This window comes from Adiantum capillus-veneris, chromosome 21 (assembly GCF_014529385.1).
Source record: "Adiantum capillus-veneris isolate H3 chromosome 21, ASM1452938v2, whole genome shotgun sequence".
Taxonomy (NCBI): Eukaryota; Viridiplantae; Streptophyta; class Polypodiopsida; order Polypodiales; family Pteridaceae; genus Adiantum; species Adiantum capillus-veneris.
This window is the reverse complement of record NC_140951.1, coordinates 82,601,896-82,617,860: the sequence shown is the minus strand read 5'-3', so window position 1 is coordinate 82,617,860 and position 15,965 is coordinate 82,601,896. Positions and strand designations below refer to the sequence as shown.

Here is a 15,965-nt window from a genome sequence, read left to right as displayed (position 1 = left end):
TGAATCGTGTTCAATGTACAATATGGCATGCCTGTGAAAAGGGATCATATAAGGAGGGTGACTAAAATACAGGAAAGCATCACGAATGAAACACTCGAACAATGCGCGGTGACTAATCATTCGAACACAGAATACTTCTTGTGGGGGTTCTTTGGACCTCGACTCGAGAGCCAAGATCGGTTCTTCATGATTGGTCGAATCTGCAATGAGGTTAGCTTCACTAGACAAAGTATCAACTAACCCATCATCTTGTAACCCTTCATCCTTGTGAACAATTACATCATTATCCTGCAAATCATCATGCTCGTGAATAATCACATCTTGATCATGCAAATCATCATGCTTATCATCTCGCTTATCATTATCATGCAAATCCTGTGTGTCATTCTTTGGAGAAGAAAAGACTAAGAGAGTCTCCTTCTCCTGATTCTGTTCAATCTGTGCCTACACATTACAAAAAAGTCGCAACAACTCTGTCATGTGTTGGTCGCTCATTGCTTTTCTTGCTTTGTTCTCGCGATCAAAGTCCGCTTGTCTTTCTTCGCGCTCACAATCCAATTTGGCTTTTCTTACTTTTGTAACAAACTGCTGACGTGTCAAATCCTAAAGAATGGAGCCAACTTACAGATGTCGGCCGAGGGGCCTAAACCCTAAGAAGAACAAGTAGCAGAAGAAGAAGAAGTCCTACCAACTTATGGGGACCCCTTCCGATGGGGCCCCAGTGACAAAAAGGGATTAAAATAAAAGCAGGACACACACACTCACGCAAAGCTGATGACGTGGTAGTTGTACGGAAGTTCAGGAAATTACGCTGGTTGATGACGTGGTAGGCTGTACGGATTTTCGTAAATTACGCTGACAGCTTTTTGGCTTTGCTTTTGGACCATATGCTTTTGAGTTTGAAGGCTTTTTACTGTAAACTGCTTTTGGGGCCTAGGGCCTTTAAATATGAGGTTAGGGTTCATTCTCTGGCATGCTTCCTGGAGAAGGTGCAGAGTCTGGAGTACCGGCTTGTACTGAGTTGATGCAATATAAAGAAATACCGAAAGGGGCGCCAAGGTGGGGCCAATACTCACTGGGGTGGAATTCCGCCACCGTGTCGCGTGTTCTCTCTCTCTCTCTCTCTCTCTCTCAGTTCAATTGTTATTGAAGTGCTAAAAGTCTGTTCAATCTGTTCTTTTCTATTGGCACGTGGTGCCCGTCTTGTGTCAGAGTATCAGGTGTGTGCTTTTCTGAAAGCATACCAGTCCTACAAAAGAGTAGACAGAGCTATTGGAATTTTATTTGAGATATCTTCGCCCTCTAACCCGGACTTACTAGCCACTCCCACCCTTACTTCATCGCGCATCGGGCGCGCTCCCATCTTCACCGCTCATGTCTTATAGGGCATAAGCCATTAAGATCACTTACAAGATAAGGATCCAAGATTTATTTCGAGCTGCTGTTTTTCTCAGAGGCAATGCCATGCAGATGTTGGTAGCTACCAAGTAGCATACTCCAAGTACTTGGCAAGCTTTCAAGAAAAATTTTGCCCGAAGTTATATGGTTTCTGACATCTTCCTTCGGAGTGCAACTTTTGGCAGACTCGGGTATCTTGAAATGCTTGCCATGGAAACCCTAGCAAATTATAACTTGAAATTTCTCAACATCTCTCTGTAGATGTCTCTTCACAAGTTGATGACCTTGGAGATTCAGTGCGATTGCTATCTTGGGACTACCATCGTCGCCAACGAAAACACTCTCTGTCCAAAAGGTGATGGACCATGCTGTGCTCGGCTACGACCTCATGGAATGAACCTAACCCTAATTTTTTGGTGCAGGTTTCAAGATGGAAAGCCAATCGACTTTTTGAGCTTGACTGATGTCAAGATTGCTTTTTAAGTTTGAAATCTGTTTGAGAACTTGTCTGATAATCTTGTTTCAAATTTGTTTGAAATGGATGGTATCTGTTTTGAACCTGTCTTGGTGCCGATTTGAATTGTTTGAATTTGGTTTTGATACTGGTTTCAATGATTGGTGATTGTTACTCCCCGGTGAAGTAGTGAGAAATAATGTTTGAGAATGCTTGTTCATACTCATGGCCCGGACCCTTGTGGTTATGTACGGGGGGAGTATTGAATGATTGAAAAGTGCTGTTTTTACTCATGGCCTCGACCCTTGTGGTTATTTACAAGGGGTTTCACGGGGGGAGTATTAAAAAGTTTGAGTAGTGGCTACTCTCAGCACCTCCAAACGACGCAGGCTGCGGTTTGGGGGGCGTTTGGTTGTAAAAGGCCTCTATATCTCATGGCCCGGACCTTTTTAGGTTATTTGTGGGAGGAGTGATGAGGGAGTCGTTGAACAGCTCATGACCCGGACCTGGATGGTTATTTGCGGGGGGGAATGTTCATGAGCGGCTTTCTGTTTCCATGTCTTGTAATATGCATATGTGAGCATTTGTGTTGCATTGTGATGTGCCGACCACTGAATATTCCTAATTGGATGAGATTGCCTGGGTATGTAATTTTAGTGCATCAAGACACCCGTGGAAGATCAGTACGATCTGGGTGTGATGGCTAATTTTACTACGCCCGAATATCAAGAGTTCAGATCTGGACGAAAGGAGCGGCTAACCCTTGATCAAAAGAGCCGAAAGGAGAAGCTAACTCCTTAACAAAAAGAGCAAATGTAACAAACTGTTGACGTGTCAAAGCCTAAAGAATGGAGCCAACTTACAGATGCCGGCCGAGGGGCCTAAACCCTAAGAAGAACAAGTAATAGAAGAAGAAGTCCTACCAACTTATGGGGACCCCGTCCGATGGGCCCCAAGTGACATAAAGGAAATAAAGCAGGACCCACACACACGCACACATCAGAAATTGCGTAGCTCCTGATGACGTGGCAGATTTTCGAAAATCACGTTGGCTGATGACGTGGCATGCTGTACGGATTTTCGCGTTTTGCGTTGGTCGGATTTCCGTGATTTACGTTGGCAGCTTTTTGGCATTGCTTTTGGACTAGAAGCTTTCGAGTTTGAAGGCTTTTCAAGTAAAATTGCTTTTGGGGCTAGCCTTTAAATATGAGGTTAGGGCTCATTCTTTGGCATTCTTCCTGGAGAAGGTGCAGAGTCTGGAATACTGGCTTGTATTGAGTTGATGCCATATAAAGAAATACCGAAAGGGGCGCCAAGGTTTGGGGCCAATACTCTCTGGGGTGGAATTCCGCCGCTCCGTGTCTCGTGTCGTCTCTCTCTTTCAGTTCAGTTGTTATTGAAGTGCTAAAAGTCAGTTCAGTTTGGTCTTTTCTATTGGCACGTGGTTCCCGTCTTGTGACAATGGTATCCGAGCATCAGGCGTGTGCTTTTCTGAAAGCATACCGGTCCCACATAAGAGCAGACGGAGCTTTATTCGAGGTATCTTCGCCCTCCAACCCGGACTATTAGCCACTCCCACCCTTACTTCATCGCGCATCGGGCGCGCTCCCGTCTTCATCGTTGTGTCTTACATGGCATAAGCCATAAAGAACCCAAGACTTAAAATTCATGGATTCAGGAGAATATTTACAGTTTTTGCTCAACGAACTCCACGACATTCTTTCGCAGCATCCTCAGCAGAATCTTCCGATGCTGCAAAGTTTTTGTCATGTGACACATCCAACCCTATTTGTCCGTGGACAAGCTACAGCATGATCAGGGTTCAGTCAGTCCAGTCAGTCTAGATTAGAAGTGATCTGGCACTTTTGTGAGTCTATTCGTAGACCGTGCATGCCCAGTCACTTAGTATAGATGCATATCCTCTGGTTGCACACAGCATGATCATCAGTATTCCCATCAGATTCCATCGAGGGAATTTTCCAGTGCATTTAGCGTATTTTCCCTATTTTTGACATTTTTCACTTATTAATTTAAGCGACTTTCCAACAAAAGTAGGTAGGGCAATTTGGGTAAGAAAATATATAAGCAAACCAAAGTTAGCACTAAATGGCAGAAGAGGCAACAGGAGCCAAGCTCAGCAGGCAACTTCTCACAAGAACCTTGGTGGACTTTCCCCTCCAAGGAGCAAGAACCCCTCAAGCACCCCCTTCCTTAGCGTTTCTGCATCAGATTCCCATCGCCAACAACATCTCAGCCTAGCGTTCTCCAGCAAGAAGGTCATTGCCCTAGCGAGCATCAGATCTGCCGTTTTTGACAAGCTCCCTAGCGTTTTGGAAACCAGCAGGTCTAGCGTTTTTGGAGCATAACAAATCAGCGTTTTTGGATTCCATTCTCAGCCTTGCAGATCCGGTGCATGCAGTGCTTGCATCCTAAAGGGACCATCAAGACCATACCATAAGGAAGTAACAAAATTCAGCAGGAAAGACCCTCAGTTTTCAGCCTTTAGACACCTCAATTTACAGCCTTAAACCTGCAGATTTTCAGCGTCAAAAACCCACCGAAAACAGCCCCCAAATCAGTGTTTTTGGACTAGTCGCAGATTTCAGCCCATAGCGTTTTTGGACAGCAGTAGAAAGATTGCAGATTTCAGCCCTTAGGTCGACTTCGTCATCACCGTCGACATCGCCGACATAGCCTAGACTTGCATCAGTCTCATGCATTCCATTTGTACCAGATTGTGCAATCATAAGTAGACCACTCTCACCGACGAGAGTGGGGCCTTCGGAGGAGGGTTTTACAACGTCTCTGGTGTCGTATCTCTCTTTTCTCTCTATCTCTCAGTCTCATACACTTGCACTCACAGTGTCCATTCACTTTGTTTGTGATCATAGCATTCTCTCATTAAGAACGGAAGGCTCTTTCTTCCATAAGAACAAAAGGGACCTTGAGCACAGTTCGGAGCACTCATCTTGAGCAAAGCGCAAATATTCATTCCGCTGCACCTTACAGTTTTCAACAATTTTTGAACTAAATGTTACCCCCTTTGATGCCCCCAGGTGGTACCTCCTCCTCTGACATCAGAAAGTACGAGAGCTTTCAACTGGCAAATTTCTCAGCCGTCTTTTTCGATTGGGGGAGTTTTCAGGAATATGGTGCAGCCATCTGACCCTAATCCAATGCAACTGCTTTTGCCACCGCCATTGCCACCAGGCTACAATGGTTGGAGCCCATATGGATACCCTTATTATCCATACCCGGGATATGCGCCTAACCAACCCAAAGATTTCAAAGATGGTGGCACGACAGTCAAATTTTTCACTTTTTCCAGGGTGAAAGATTGCAAGAAAGCATTGTAGTTCCTACAGCAATTCGACAACATCTATGCTTTAGGGAACTATACAGAAGAATCCAAGATTTCTCGAGCAGCAAGATAATGCTATGCAATGGTGGAGTTCAATCGCGACACAACCGCATGCTCCAAGGACATGGCAAGCTTTCAAGACAGTTTTTGCACGTAGTTACGTGACTTCTATGTTTGAAGTCCGCATTTTGGCAGAATGGGGCAACTTGAAAATGCTTGCCACCGAAACCATGGATGAATATAACCAAAGGTTTCTCGACTTGTACTTTCCGGTGTCCTTTAGATCTGTTCCCTTGGAGGCCCAATGCGAGCGATACACCATTGGACTACCATCACCATTGCAGGAATATTGTCTATCCAAGCAAGTCTCTACCATGCAAGAACTTATAGACCATGCCGCGGTCGGCTACAAACTGATGAAGGGAAAGTTGGAGTTTACCATAGAAGAATCTCCGGCCACGAACCACAACTCTCGCCAACAAAGAACAAATTCTCGAGAGTCTCGTGAAAGTCAACCACAAAGGCCTTGTTTGACGCTTCAACAACGAGACACCTTACTACAAGAAGGCCGATGCTTTGGATGCTTTCAAACAGGGCATAATCATTCTAATTGTCCCAAACGCACTGATAGACCAGAGGAGCCGACGCCCGCACCAACGGTCGACAGAACCCCAGCGCCACCTTCTGCTAAGAGAGCTAGACCCGCTATCGGACTAGTTCCTGATATTTATGGCATACGCCTTGAAAGTACAAATGAATTGTGTCGAGCATATGGCAAAGTCAATGGCTTCAAAGCCCTTATTTTCTTTGACCCCGGAGCTACAGAGAACTTCATTCATCTAGAATTCTTAAAGCAGATGCACTTTGATTATGATGCAGAGGGTGGAGAAATTGAAGTTGAGCTAGCCACAGAGCAAACTCAAAAAGTGGTACCGCTCATTGGTGCTCTTCCATTGACTATTCAAAATTAGCATGGAAAAGCTGATTTCCACATCATGAAGTTGGGCAATTGCGACGTTCTCTTGGGCATGCCTTGGCACGACAAGAATGATGCGACTCTCCAGGTTCGGAACCGAACCATCACCATGATGCACAAGGACAAGCCAGTCGTCCTCAAAGTTCGGTTGTCCGAACAAAACCTCGAATGAACTCTCTACTTGTTTTTTTTTTCTTTATAGATAGAAAGTATTGTTTGGAAATTTGTTTGAAATGGATGGTATCTGTTTTGAACTTGTCTTGGTGCCGATTTGAAATGTTTGACTCTGGTTTCAATGATTGGCGATTTTACTCCCGGGTGGAGTAGTGAGAAATGTTGTTTTGCTATTGTTTGAACCTCCGAACGACGCAGACGAGATGTCTGGAAAGCGTTTGGTTGTATGCTTGTAAAATAATTGTTGTTGTGACTCCCGGCCCGGACCTGGATGGTTATGTGGGAGGAGTATTAAGAAGTCTGAGCAGTGGTTACTCTCAGCACCTCCAAACGACGCATGCTGCGGTCTGGGGGGCGTTTGGTTGTAAAAGGGCCTCTATATCTCCCGGCCCGGACCTTTTTAGGTTATGCAAGAGGAGTGATGAGGGAGTCGTTGAATATCTCCCGGCCCAGACTTTGTTAGGTTATGCGGGAGGAGTATTCATCGGCGACTTTATGTTTCTGTCTTGTAACATGCATATGTGAGCATTTGTGTTGCATTGTGATGTGCCAACCACTGAATATTCCTAATTGGATGAATTGCCTGGGTATGTAATTTTAGTGCATCAAGACACCCGTGGAAGATCAGTGCGGTTTGGGTGTGATGGCTAATTTTACTACGCCGGAATATCAAGAGCTCCAATTTGGACGAAAGGAGAAGCCAACTCCTTAATCAAAAGATCCAAAAGGAGAAGCTAACTCCTTAACAAAAAGAGCAAACTGATTGTCCCTTGGAATGACCCTCGGAAATTTTTGAGCTAACTTGAGTTGTTTCGCAGATATGTTGTAATCGCGGATGATTACTCTCTTTCAAGAAGGGGAAATGTAACAAACTGCTGACGTGTCAAACCCTAAAGAATGGAGCCAACTTACAGATGCCGGCCCAGGGGCCTAAACCCTAAGAAGAACAAGTAACAGAAGAAGAAGTCCTACCAACTTATGGGGACCCTGTCCCATGGGGCCCCAAGTGACATAAAGGAAATAAAGCAGGACCCACACACACGCACATTAGAAATTGCGTAGCTGCTGATGACGTGGCAGATTTTCGAAAATCACGCTGGCTGATGACGTGGCATGTTGTACGGATTTTCGTGTTTTGCGTTGGTTGATGACGTGGCAAGCTGTACGGATTTCCGTGATTTACGATGGCAGCTTTTTGGCATTGCTTTTGGACCAGAAGATGTTGAGTTCGAAGGCTTTTCAAGTAAAACTACTTTTGGGGCCTAGGACCTTTAAATATGAGGTTAGGGCTCATTCTCTGGCATGCTTCCTTGAGTATCGGCTTGTATTGTGTTGATGCAATATAAAGAAATATCGAAAGGGGCTCCAAGGTTTGGGGCCATTACTCTTTGGGGTGGAATTCCGCGAATTCTGCCACACTCCGTGTCGCGTGTCGTCTCTCTCTTTCAGTTCAGTTGTTATTGAAGTGCTAAAAGTCTGTTCAGTCTGTTCTTTTCTATTGGCAGGTGGTGCCCGTCTTGTGACAGCAAACTAATTGTCCCTCGGAATGACCCTCGGAAATTTTTGAGCTAACTTGAGTTGTTTTGCAGATATGCTGTAATCGCGGATGATTACTCTCTTTCAAGAAGGGGAGACGTAACAAACTGCTGACGTGTCAAATCCTAAAGAATGGAGCCAACTTATAGATGCCGGCCGAGGGGCCTAAACCCTAAGAAGAACAAGTAGCAGAAGAAGAAGAAGTCCTACCAACTTATGGGGACCCCGTTCGATGGGGCCCCAGTGACAAAAATGGATTAAAATAAAAGCAGGACACACACTCACGCAAGACTGATGACGTGGCAGTTGTACGGAAGTTTCGGAAATTACGCTGACTGATGATGTGGCAGGCTGTACGGATTTCCGCGTTTTGCGTTGGCTGATGACGTGGCAGGCTGTAGGGATTTTCGTAAATTATGCTGGCAGCTTTTTGTCTTTGCTTTTGGACCAGATGCTTTTTACTGGAAACTGCTTTTGGGGCCTTAAAAAACTGAAGTTCCTCTATTGAGTGAGGCAGAATTGTAGAGAGCTTTGCAACGTGCAATGCTTGAAAGCCCATAGACTTTCTCTCTTCTTGCGTCATGATGTTTTCGTACAAAGCCCGCATTACATTCTTATAGGTGGTTGATATCGACACAAATTGACACAAAGTAGCAATCTAGCCAATCTCTCTTCTTGAAGTTGTGGTAATATCCACCTTCTTCCTTCTGCTTCCTTTCTTCCAAAGAGTAGTGACTCGCCTTTTCTAAAAACGTAGATAATCTCAAGAGGCAAAGTTTGAGTTATATTGCATGTATTTGAAAGTTTTTATACCTTGTTTCTTTAAACTTTGTAAATTTGCTCACCTTCAAATCTAAATTATAGAGGTTAATTAAAACTTTGTTGGTGGGATTACACTAAACTCCCTCTTGCTTGACACAAGGCAACCGGTGGTCTTTTCAAGCATGGGGAGAACGTGATGCATGTCGTGGGGAGATGTATAAAGATAGACATGCACACATACATATACATCTTCAATGAGGGTTATTTTCTATTTATCAAGGTGATTTGGCAAGACAAACAATGTGGTGAGTGAGCTTGAGAAACTACACAGGATTGGCCCGTTGGTAAGAGCAAGCGAGACCCGCCGTAGGCGGGTCACGCAAGCTTGTGTTTTAACTTTTATCAAAACAATCACCACGGTTGAGCACCAATGGCTCCCCTTGGCTGCATGTTTCTATTTGATCAATTGGTGAGCATTAGCGTCAGAGTAGTACTAACCTCTTTTTCTTTAGGCAGATTTCTTGGGATTTGTGATTGTTGTTTTGTACAAGCTCTGAAGTCTACCTGATGTCAAATTGTGAATTTTCTAACAGAATTGAATTTCATCCCCCTTTTTTTTTTTTGGCAGCTTAGACTAACAAGCTAGCATTTACTACAACATGAAAGTGGAAACAAGGATGCTAACAAGTGTCTTGGAGCTCTTATGCTCAAAGGAACTTGCATCATTGAGTATGTTACACAACGATCCTTGCTTATAGGGAGAAGAAGCAGCCATGTGGAGCTTTTGGCGTTCTAGGGAGCGCTTCTCTCTCGAAGAATTGAAGTAAGTTTGTTTGGGTGTGTGCGTGTATGTGTGTGAATGTCCTCTTGTTATGGCTGAACATCTGCGCTAAGATGTAAATCGTGTGTTCAGGTATTTGTATGAGCAACTTCAAAGAGCTACAATTATAAATGATTCCAACAAGGTTTGTTATCTCTCTCTCTCTCTCTCTCACACACACACACACACACACACACACACACACACACACACACACACACAGAGGCACCCACCACCCATGTACACACACCACATACCTCTCTCTGTCTTTCTCATTCACACACACACACCCACACACACACACACACACACACACACAAAGTACATGTACATTTTATTTTGGTCTTACATGTCTCCAAGTGTTCCCAATGGTGTACAATCATTTCCCCCCCCTCATTCTTTTTCAGTCGGTTCGTCTCTCTATCATGTGTGCACAAATACACGTGTATTTTTTTTTTTTCGGGAGCAAAAAGTGGGACTTGCACCCTTTGCATTACATAAAATTGACCATAGGTCCATATACAAGAAATATGAGAAAAGCTCTAAAAATATACAATGAGATTATGGGAAAAAATTCCTTTTAAACCACATGATGCATCAAGAGATAAGATACTTTATTAGACAAAGTAAAAATGTAGGACCAATCTCTGATATGGCAAAAAGATTACAAAAGTGTACCACATTGTGATGCCAAGTTAAAGCAGCAGAAACTTCTTATACCCTCAAGAACGGAATATAGCTCAAGTGTCTTTAATCTTAGTTGATAGAGGCCAACATATGAATTATATTATGGTTTATCCATTTGCTGCTTGAAAAGACAGCACGGTCTTCTGTAGAGCCTCATGCTACAAGTATGTTGTTTAGCAATTAATGAAGAATGTCTTCAAGAATGTAGCACATTTATACTTGCAAAAAGCACAAACACATTAGGAAAAAATCGTAGAGCATATGCACAACTTTCATCTCTCACCCCTCAAAGCATCAGATATGAAAAGCTTGGCCGTCAAAAGCTTCACATGTGAAAAGCTAACACCCAAAGGGCTGTTTACGCAATTTGCGGAGCATCTATATAGTTCCGCATTTGCAGGTTGGCCGTATAGTGCCACATCAGCATGATCTTGTTGTTTTGCTTCTTTATAACAGTTCCCCTCTTCAGTGAGATTTCCACATCATCACCTTGTGACACGTCTACTGCAAAAAGTTGGATTGAATCTTCTTCCGTAGGAGAAGAATTGACTGAATCGTTGATACCATTGTAGCCGGCAATTCATTGACAAGGTAATGAATCGACACGGTGGAGCGTAGTGCTCCACCTAGATATATTGGCCCCTAAGTGAGGTACCCCTCGTGGTACTTCTTTATTACTTGATTGAAACGAACACTCAGAGAGGATCTCCCGGCTACACGGATGTCAGGGAAAAGGACAGACTTGGTGCCCCTTTCGGTATTTCTTTATATTACTTGAACTCAATACAATGTCGATACTCCACTCTCTGCACCTTCGTACTGAAGCATGCCAGAGAATGAGCCCTTGGCTCATATTTAAAGGCCCTTGGCCATAAAAAGCAATTACATGAAAATCTTTCGAACTCAAAAGCAATTGGTCCAAAAGCGTGCCAACGGAAAAGAACAGACTTGGCGCCCCTTTCGGTATTTCTTTATATTACTTGAACTCAGTATAATGCCGGTACTCCACCCTCTGCACCTTTGTATTGAAGCATGCCAGAGAATGAGTCCTTGGCTCATATTTAAAGGCCCTTGGCCATAAAAAAGCAATTACATGAAAATCTTTCAAACTCAAAAGCAACTTATCCAAAAGCATCTTGTCCAAAAGCTGCCCAACGCAAATTACGAATATCCATACTGTGCCACGTCAGTACGTCTGCGCAACACGCGAAGATCCGTACATTGCCACGTCAGCACCTGTCAGCGCGAATTCTGGGACGGGCACCATGGTTGCCACGTCATCATGTTAGCGTAAAATGCGGGATTCCGTATAGCTCTACCACGTCATCAGCCTTTACGCAAGCCTGTGTGTTGGTGAGACTTCTCCTGATGCTTCTGCTTCCGCTAGGGTTTAGTCCCCTCAACCGGGATCTGCAAGTGGGCTTCGTTCTTTAGTGGCTTGACACGTCAGTAATTTGTGACATCCCTCCTCCTTGAAAGAAAGTAGTCGTCTGCGATTACAGCATATCTGCAAAACAACTCAAGTTAGCTCAAAAAATTCCGACGAACAATCAATTTTCTCATTCCAAATCGGAGCTCTTGATTTCCTGGGCCGTTGGCTTCTCAGAAGAATCTCATTCAATAAGGAGTTTCATTCCATATCGGAACTCTTGATATCCTGGGTCGTTGACTTCCTAGAAATATCTCATCCAATAAGGAGTCTCATTCCAAATCGGAACTCTTGATATCGTGGGTCGTTGAATTCCATAATTATCTCATCCAATAAGGAATATCCAGTGGTTGGCACATCACAATGTAACACAAATGCTCACATATGCATGTTGCAAGACAATGAACAACGCCGTTGAGCACTCATGCGAGATAGACGGTTTGTAGTATGAAGCTACTCAAGGACTACCTCGTCACTCTCCCTGCAAATAACCTAAAAAGGCCCGCGCCATGAGTCCAGAGGACTAGTACAACCAAACGCTCCCCAGACCGCAACTTACGTCGCTTGGAGATTCAAGCATACAACCAAAATGCACCCAGACATCCCGTTTGCGTCGTTCGGAGGTTTTCCAGCATACAACGGAATGCTCCCCAGACATCGTGTCTGCGTCGTTCCGAGGTTTTTAAGTATACAACGAAAGGCTCCCCAAACATCCCGTTGCGTTGTTCCAAGGTTCAAATAATACGAAAACAACATTTCTCACTACTCCACCGGGGAGTAAAATCACCAATCATTGAAACTAATATTAAAACGAGTCACATTTCAAATCGGCACCAAGAGAGGTTCAAAACAAATACCATCCATTTCAAACAAATTCCAAACAGGATCACCAAACAAATTCTCAAAAAAAACTTAAAAAGCAATCTCGACATCAGTCGAGCTCGAAGAGACGACTTGCTTTTCATCCCGAAACCTGCACCAAGATTAGGGTTAGATTTCTTTCATAAAGTTGTAGCCGACTGCACCATGGTCCGTAAGCTCTTGGACAGACAGTGCTCCTGTAGTAGTGATGGTAGTCGCAAGACATAGCAATCACACTGGACCTCCAAGGTTATCAATAAGAGACACTTGCTAAGATACGTCTAAAGATTGCAAGTTGTAATCTGCTAGATTTTGTGTGGCAAGCATTTCAGGATACCCCACTCTGCTAGAAGCTGCTAGAAACCATATAACTCCTAGTCCTTGGAGCATGCTGCATGGTATCTATAGACTTCCACCACTACATGGCACTACATCTGAGAAAAACAGCAGCTCTAAACAAATCTTGGATCCTTTTCTTGCAAGTGATCTTTATGGCTTATTCCCTGTAAGACAGAGCGATGAAGACGGGAGCGTGTCCGATGCGCTATGAAGTGAGGGTGGGAGTGACTAATAAGTCTGGGGTCGGGACATGAAGATTCTTTAGTGGAATTTCGAGTAAACTTTGAACGCACCAAAGTTCTCTGTTTGCTCTGTGGTAGGTCTGGCATGCTTTGAGAAAAGTATAGTGCACATGCCTGAAGCTCTGATACCATTGTCATGGGACGGGCACCACGTGCCAACGGAAAAGAACAGACTTGGCTTCCCTTTCGGTATTTCTTTATATTACTTGAACTCAGTACAATGCCGGTACTCCACCCTCTGCACCTTCGTACTGAAGCATGCCAGAGAATGAGCCCTTGGCTCATATTTAATGGCCCTTGGCCATAAAAAGCAATTACATGAAAATTTTTCAAACTCAAAAGCAACTGGTCCAAAAGCATCTTGTCCAAAAGCTGCCCAACGTAAATTACGGAAATCTGTACTGTGCCACGTGAGCATATGTCAGTGCAAAACGTGGATATCCGTACACTGCCACGTCAGCACCTGTCAGCGCGAAATCCGGGACGGGCACCATGGTTGCCATGTCATCATGTTAGCGTAAAATGCGGGATTCCGTACAGCTCTACCACATCATCAGTCTTTATGCAATTCTGTGTGTTTGTGAAATTTCTTTTGATCCTTCTGCTTCTTCTAGGGTTTAGTCCCCTCAGCCGAAATCTGCAAGTGGGCTCTGTTCTTTAGTGGCTTGACACGTCAGCAATTTGTGACACGGACGGCCTATAGACACGCTCGAACGAACCACCCGACCATAGCCACCATCCGACAGCACGTCCATGCTGGGGCTAACGTCCAAGGACGTAGGCGTGCATCTGTAAGACCGAGCATCCTTGCTAATGGGGGTTGTTAACTACAAATGAGGCCTTGGCCTCCCTTATATAAAAGTGGCCGGTCATAATGGCCGTGTTCACACTACGTTCGTTCGGACACCGGACGCCCATCCCGACAGTGTCTTAGACCAGATCCCCTCTCCTGTAAGCGGATAGAAATACTCTGCCACTTTGCATCAGGGATATCCAATGGATGTTGCAAGCCAGCTTTCCTAAGGTGAGCGCTTTGTCTTATTGACCTAACATTGAGTGCATCTCTTCACATAGCTCTCTATGTAAGAGCGCATCCTTGGCCAGTAGAAATATCGGTCGACCAATGCTAAAGTTCTTTGGATGCTTGGGTGCCAACGCTAGGAATATCATGGCATTTGAACAAAATCCTTTGCCGAACCTCTTGGATTTCAACACGCAAAATTTTCCATTTCTAAATAATAGTCCACCTATAATGGAATATCGTCGCCGTCTCAACTCTCTCGCACGACTCACTTGGGTCTCCGGATTACCTAAGCTTGTATGCGAGTCATGCCCCATGTCACAAACGGGAGCGCATAACAATATAAAATACATTCGGATAAATAGGATTTATCACTTATTACTGAAGCCAGAGGATATAGAGAGAAATAAATAGAGAGAGAGAGAGAGAGTGAGAAGATCGACACAGTACTGGGGACCAGAAGATGGGCTGGTCCCCCCCCGTAATAGTATCTTTATTACTGAGGAGAAGTCTATACAAGCACTTGAACCGAACGTATTACCACGTTCGTTCTAGAATAAGACTTAATGGTTCCCGGAAGCCTCAGCTTCCGATTCCTAGGGCAAAACCCTATTCCAAGGAACTTCCGTTCCTTATTCCAAATCCTTGAGAACCAAGGTTCTCGCCTCTGGATCTCACCTTCCAGACTCAGGGCATGACATCCCTGCAACTCTTTCTAACTCTCTTTCTAGAGTCCTCTTCCCGCAGAACAACTCTGCTTTCCCGGACACGAAGTCCTTACTTGGGAATCCCAACTTCCGGATCGCAACGTGAGAGATTACCTCTCTCCGATCCGTGGATCTTCTTCCCAAACTCGAGTACGAAACCCTTGGGCTGATCTGGCTCTAGTTCCTTAGAGCGCTTTTCTCCTGCAGAGGCTCATGCCTTCCTCTGCTTCTACTCTCTCACGAAGAGGAAGTACACCTGCAATCAAATACTCAAAGATCATAACATGAAAAACGTTACCTTCAAAGTCTCGACGCTCGAAACGCAACTCCGTTCTCGAAAAGCAATTCGCCGGAAGAGATCTTTACATAGAAAAATCCTCTCTTCCAATCCTACACACAAAAGAGGTGTGTTCTCGGGTTCCTTCTCGTAAATCAGCCCCGTCTACGACGTTTATGGGCTGAAAACAGAGAAAAACAGCAACTTGTCGCGATGGAAACACGCTTCGTAGGCACTTCTTCGCGAGGGAACTCGCGCACTAGGTCTTGGCGACATCTGGTACACTTGGGGCAGCCATGGGCATCACTGGCAGCGTCTTCTTTATGGCTGAAATCTGCAGTAGCATCTCCTCGTTGCAAAGATTGGTCCTCCCCTCTGAGTGAGGGCATGTGATGCTTTTATAGCTCCTAGCCACGGGCACGAATAGTTGCTCGCATAGAGATCGCGGCCCTTTTTTTTTTTTTTTTTTCAATAATCTTTTTTTCATTTTTTTTTCCCGTTCTGCCAGAAAAAGAGAGAGAGAAAACGTTGGCTGATCTGTTGCCTTATTTATCAGATGGCTGCCCACTTATTAAGTGGGCGGCCGGCGAATTTTAAAAATAGTCTGAACCTGCCCAAAAAGTCAATGAAACCTTATAAGTTAAAAACAATGCTTTCACAGCACTTCCCAGGCGTCCCTGGATGCAATCACACGCACAATTGCAATGCAAACATAAACTTCCTCGCGGGAAAGCATCTGCTTTCCGGAAAAGCAATCCCACTTTCTCAAAAAGCATCTGTTTTTCCTCAAAGTTTCCTCTGAACCCATCTTCATTCAAGTGCTTGCTTTTCCTCGTGCACAATTCTAACACAGTTTGGAATTTCCTCCCGACTATGGATATTCCCTTTTTGATGTACCCGTCGCCCACCTTGTGACGCATC

At 44.4% G+C, this 15,965-nt stretch overlaps 1 protein-coding gene across 3 annotated transcripts in view; it reads left to right on the top strand.

Annotated features, from left to right (window-relative positions):
• LOC147431246 (CLEC16A-like protein) overlaps positions 1 to 15,965 on the top strand; it is a 107,827-nt gene that overhangs the window by 8,586 nt on the left and 83,276 nt on the right. For 2 of the 3 annotated variants that reach the window (XM_086493861.1, XM_086493859.1), the window contains exons 2-3: positions 9,290 to 9,484; positions 9,575 to 9,626. In XM_086493861.1, coding sequence (XP_086349987.1) covers positions 9,435 to 9,484; positions 9,575 to 9,626 — 102 coding nt within the window. In that variant the 5' untranslated portion in view covers positions 9,290 to 9,434. The remainder of the gene's footprint in view (positions 1 to 9,289; positions 9,485 to 9,574; positions 9,627 to 15,965) is intronic. The other variant, XM_086493860.1, reaches the window with a different exon arrangement.